We start from the raw sequence: 6,000 nt of genomic DNA on the forward strand, positions 1-6,000 counted from the left end.
CTAAAATATATGTTATAAAATGGCTCTTCAACAAACAATTTAAAAAAAAAAGATATGACTCATTTACTAACAGTTTATGGCACATATTAATAAACAAGGAAATTATGCAAAGTTAATACAAATCACTTGAGACTCGTACAATTTGCTGGTCAATTTTATAATTTTTAAAGATAAATTTTGTTTCTTACATTATAGTCATGTGTTGTTTTGTTTATTTACAGAGTATGGTTTTTTTTGTTAGCTCTGGAAAACATTTATCATGTAATCATGGAGTTAAAATTAGATTTTAAGCTGCATGATGTAATCTTTTTTATATAACATCTAAACAAATTTCTGTGATTTTATGGGACGATTGGGGGACACACGGCGTGCAATAGTACGCACTATTTAATGATCGTTAAATAGTACTTTTTTTTCTAGGTAGTTATATTTCGCTTCGTTGAAATATAATTTTTCATCATTCACCTCATGGTATTATTTGTACCATTCCACTCATAAACATTCATTATTTGTATAATATTTAACAATCAACTGAATCTCAATTCTTGTAAATTATTAAAAAAAATATAGACGTATACCCACAGCTGTTACTGTAATTCTGATATGCTTGTACACACGCTTTCTAATGTCCATCAGCACACAGGGAGGTTGATAGATTTCTGGAAACGATTCAAAAATGAATTTTCATAAAAAGTAAACTGCTAATTTGATTTATTCTAAGAAATTATACTATCACGTTTAGTATAAAATTGTATGCAAATTATATTGATAATTGAATTTGTTTTGAGGAAATCAAGCATTAGGTGTAGAGTATCTCTAAATAACCATGCTTAAGTTTACATGTTCAGTATAATCCATTGAAAAAAACAAATATCTTATTTCTGTGACAGAATTAGATGCATTTCAACACGCAAAAGATGGATCCCGCGATGGGTGCCATATTGTAAAGTAGTGTACACACAGCATATATAGCATACAGTTTACATGTGATAAATTACTCACTGGTTGAACAAGAAAAACAGGAATTTTTATATAATAATATTTAATCATTTTTACTCATTTTTTTTCAACCTTGAACTGAAAGATTAAACTTTAAAATCTATAAAAAAAAATATATATAAATAAAAAAAATAAATATCTAAAATTTGTTTACTATTATCTTTATTGGTGTATCCACTCTTTAATTTTAAATTGAATGAAAACGAGACAATTTTTACTTATAAGCCATTTCTTCGCAAGAACACATGTACCATTGAGATTATTTTTTAGAATCTGGAAGGGAAATGACAGATTGGGAACGATCTGGATAACATAACCTATCCGTGTTTTAACATACGCATAAAACGTCAAACAGATAACCTTACACAACCACGACACACATGTGTTTTGAATTTTTAATTTCGGTAATTCGCTTCACACACAGTCATCGGGGAATGCCAGTTGGCTGAAGACTTTAAGAAAGTTTCTTACTTAATTCTCGTTTTCCCTTACTTCCCGAAATAAAGAGCAAAATTGATGAATTCATTTTAAGTGGAGTAGTGGATAATTTAATTAAGCATTCTAGAGCAAGGTTTCCTTAGAGACAGGCTTTAAAAATGATTGGTTCCACCTTCGAAATAATATAAATTCAGTATAATTTACAAATGGATTTTATTTTTATTTACTTTTACGTTAAATTCTCATATTTTTTAATTCTGACATTTTCTTGTATCTTTGTAATATAACTTTTTATACAGCAATATTTTTGGTGATAGTTTAAAATAAATATAAATACATATAATAAATACTTGTATATAAATATATAAATATAAATATATAAATAGCACAGTACAGCACAACACAGCACAGATTCTATAAATAGCACAGCATTGTCATTTGTTTCAGTTATTTGCCTTTGGATTTATAAATATATAGATATATACTTATATATAATAAATATAATAAAGCATATTATCAGTAATTATTTTTGTATTGTTTTGATTTTTTGTAGGAAAGTTAACAAGTCCTACAGAGGAAGATGTTGTCCCATCGTCGTTCATTGCAGGTGAGAATAATATTTTATGGTTCTTTTTTGTGGGGAAATTCGATTTTAAAGCACCATTTTGAAAATGTTTATCATGTTGGTTATCAACAGATGGCCCGCAGGCCACATCTAGTGCATTTCATATTACTATTGAAGGTTTATTGCTAAAAATGAACATTAAGGTTTAATATGCTAATTAGCTCCCAATGAGCATGGACTTCACAGCATTGGTAAATTACAAGTAGGCCTACACAAAAACCCTTGTATAAATGCATTGTAATCATATATAACAATAATTACAATAATTAAAAATAATAACTACTACAGTAGTAATGACTATAATTTTTGTGTTTAAATTTTAAATGTAAATATGTATATGTTTGTATGATGTAGTATGTTTAAGCGGATGTTAGCCCTTGATAGCATTTGCAGCAATAAAGAAATTGAATTGAATTGAATATAACAGAGCTTTGTTATAATAGTGCAGTTATTATGTATTGTCTCACTAAAGTATAATAGTACGTATATAATGACGTTGACCGGAATTTCATTATTATTAAAATATAAATATGATATAAATTTAATCTAAAATATTCTTATTTTGTAGTGATGGTATAGGAAGAACAGGCACCTACTGTCTCATAGATATGACCTTGACGAGGATGATCAAAGGAGCGAAAGAGATTGACCTAGCTGCGACACTGGAACATGTACGAGACCAACGCCCTGGGATGGTTCGTACAAAGGTAAAATACCTCATGCTAAATCAGTCAATAGTGAAATTTAAATGGATTCAAAACTTGTTGCCCATTTTTATTCTTTTATATGGGCATATAGTGTTTATAACTCTTTTTGCCAATTAAAATGGGTCCTCTCACAAAAAATATTTACCACCGCTCATTTTACTACAGTATTAGTATATTCAATAACCTAACAGTAGAACTTCTTCTATTCAGGGGACATTTATATTAAAGCGATGAACCGAACGAACTGAACCCCCAGTCGGTTCACCAGTAATAGTAGAATACCTCCTTCCTATTCAGAGAAACCCCTTATTAATGGGACACTTTGAGTTCTTAAAAAGAGTTCTACTTTAAGTGTGCTATGATGACTGCAATAATACAGTTTTGTCAAGCTCTTTCATGATGTTTTCTTATGAGCTATTCTTAGCTAAAACATTAACTCTTGTTAAATGTAATGAAGTTTGCCTTGTTAGCAGAATTGATTTAGGATGCTGATTTTGTCTACAGTTACGTGACATTATAAAGATAGGGAAATAGGAAATAATTCATAATACCATATTTGTATTCCTGGACATAGTCATTCGTCTGCCCATAATTACCGGCGGTTTAAAATAAAAATTTAATTAAATCAATGAGGTTGCATTTAAGCTAAGTTCATCAGAATTTTCAACAAACAAGAAAACATATATCATTTTTTATTATTCCTTTGGGACAAGCCTATTCAGTGGACATCCTTTAAGGGGGAACTTTGTTTGGTCGAGAATGTGTCCCCTCAATAGAGGTTATGTACTAGCACCAGTATAATTCCACCTCCTTTGTACTAACAAATATCTGGGGTTGGGTCAGTCTGTATAAGTTTTGACTTAAAAATAGAATGAGGACATCAATAAAAACCTTACTTGGACAAAGTTGATGTCCTAAATGTTATGTCGAAAATGTTATAAGAGTATTTTATAAACCAATACAGTAATTAAAATGTTAAACCATTGTTAATTGTTTATTAAGAAGTTGGTAAAATAAAGAGAATATACGGTATAGAACCACTATTTTGGAAACATCTCAGAACCCAACAAAGTTTCCCATAAAGACATAACATATTTCCAATCATTTGTATCACAGTAAAGTATCCACTAAATAGAGGTGTCCACTTAATAGGGATGTTCCCCGAATATAGGGTGTCTCTCAAAGGAGGGGTTCTACTTTGGTAAATATTTAATTACATATATTTTTTTTTCTTCCCATTCTTGATGTATTTTTTTGTTGTATTCCCATAGGAGCAATTTGAATTTGTCCTGACTGCTGTAGCGGATGAAGTGAATGCCATTTTGAAAGCCATACCTCAGTAAAAGACTTGCGTTTAAAGCCGGCCGAACGACCGATCAGGGAAACGTGACATTGTTGAATTCTGTCATAGATATGTGTGTATACATGCTGTAGCACTGGTTTGATGTTATCAAACAGAAATGCATCCAAATATGTAAAAGATTTCAACTATAAAACCATTGCTGAAAGAATTAATATGTTACATAGTTTGTATGTTACCTTGAATACAAACCAAAATAAGAGAAATTATCTAAATAAAATGATTCTTATTTTATGAAGATAATTATTATTAAACGTTGTCGTATGTTAATACTTACTGATAAATACTTCCAGTTTGCCCGAGATTGACAGAAATAAACCAGTGGCGTCTGTGGTTCACATGCTTCTTTATCATATCCTAGTGTCTGGGTCCAAATCCTGGCTGTGGTCAGTATGGCCTATTGCCACTACCCAATGCTCATGTGAGAATTTGAATACAAAGCATTGGTGATATTGATACCTAATATAATTAGTGATCTTGAATGTGTGCTGGGAAAAAATGTCATAAATACCAAAACATATCAATTAATATATATATAAATAAATCTAAATATAAATCATTGTTGCAACAACAAAATCATTGGAAAAAATAAAAAGCAATCATAATTATATATATTTTGATTTTTAAATTCCTAAATTGTTTTTAAAGACAAATAGACTGTAAAATATCATTTCAAAATTATATAAAATATTAATGTAAATTTATTTTAATCTGGGCACAATTAATTTAACCACCAAAAATATAATATAAAATTATTTACAATGTTTTATTTTTTTTAAACAAAATATATTTTTTGTTTATAGTGAACTGTCTACCTAAAATATATACCAACTTTATTTTATTAATAATCTGATGTAATATATCATTTTAATAACGTATTAAAATTACATAATTAGACTTCTGCAATTACTTTTCAGCATTCCAATATTGCCTCTTTTTAACTAGGCTTAAATCACTGTGCAATAACTAAGACAAAAGATATGAATTTGTGGTATATTTTTTGTATTAATAAAAAAAAATAGTTAAATCAGTATAAATTTATTCAGAATTATATTATAATAATATAATAATATTATTATAACTATTTATCATAAATTTCACTTCAGGAATATTATACAAGCTTGTATATACTTATTTATTGAGAAAGAATTTTATGATTGAATAATCTCTTTTTTCACGAATGAATTGTCAATTGTTTGAATTTTTTTTCAGGCAATCAACTTTATCTATAAATTCTAGATTTGAGACTTACTTATTACATTTTAAAGTAATTAAAATCATGTAAAATGAAATCAGGAGGAGAAAAAATACAATTTTAAATTCTTGAAGTATAAGAAAATAATTACAAACTTATTCTAATTTTAGTCTTACAATACTGTATCTAGAATATTTGTATAAAACAAATACCAGTTGAAAATTGCCTCAGAGCATTATCATATATTAAGACATTAATATCTTTTCATTAACAGTAAAGCTGTGGATAATGAAAGATGGGCAAGGCCTACACCTCCCATTTGTTTCTAACTTTTCCATTAATAGTTTGCTAAATGAACTTTGATTTGAAGCAAAATCTACACAATTGTAATCTAAATATGTCGTACTTCCTATTACAAGACGTCATTTTAATTTGTATGTATCATTCAAACGAAATTACTACTACTACTACTACTATATTACTCTATTACTAGAGCAAGGACGTAGTTAATTGACCAATCACGAAGCGATGGGTCATCCAAGTCGTCGCTTGTGATTGGTCAAATTTCTTGCCCTGTGCCTACGTCGTTGCGTCAATTATTTATCCTACCCCCCCCCCCCCTCCCATACATACAGTAGATCATTACTTTACACAAATGAATACAAAACCAAATATA

General features: G+C 28.9%; 1 protein-coding gene across 1 annotated transcript in view; it reads left to right on the top strand.

Annotated features, from left to right (window-relative positions):
* LOC140041033 (receptor-type tyrosine-protein phosphatase N2-like) overlaps nucleotides 1-5,304 on the top strand; it is a 117,191-nt gene extending 111,887 nt beyond the window's left edge. The window contains exons 19-21 of the mRNA XM_072087398.1: nucleotides 1,991-2,044; nucleotides 2,631-2,769; nucleotides 4,041-5,304. Of these exons, the coding sequence (XP_071943499.1) occupies nucleotides 1,991-2,044; nucleotides 2,631-2,769; nucleotides 4,041-4,112 (265 nt within the window). The 3' untranslated portion in view covers nucleotides 4,113-5,304. The remainder of the gene's footprint in view (nucleotides 1-1,990; nucleotides 2,045-2,630; nucleotides 2,770-4,040) is intronic.
* The last annotated feature ends 696 nt before the right edge of the window (nucleotides 5,305-6,000 follow it).

Source organism: Antedon mediterranea, chromosome 1 (genome assembly GCF_964355755.1).
Source record: "Antedon mediterranea chromosome 1, ecAntMedi1.1, whole genome shotgun sequence".
Taxonomy (NCBI): Eukaryota; Metazoa; Echinodermata; class Crinoidea; order Comatulida; family Antedonidae; genus Antedon; species Antedon mediterranea.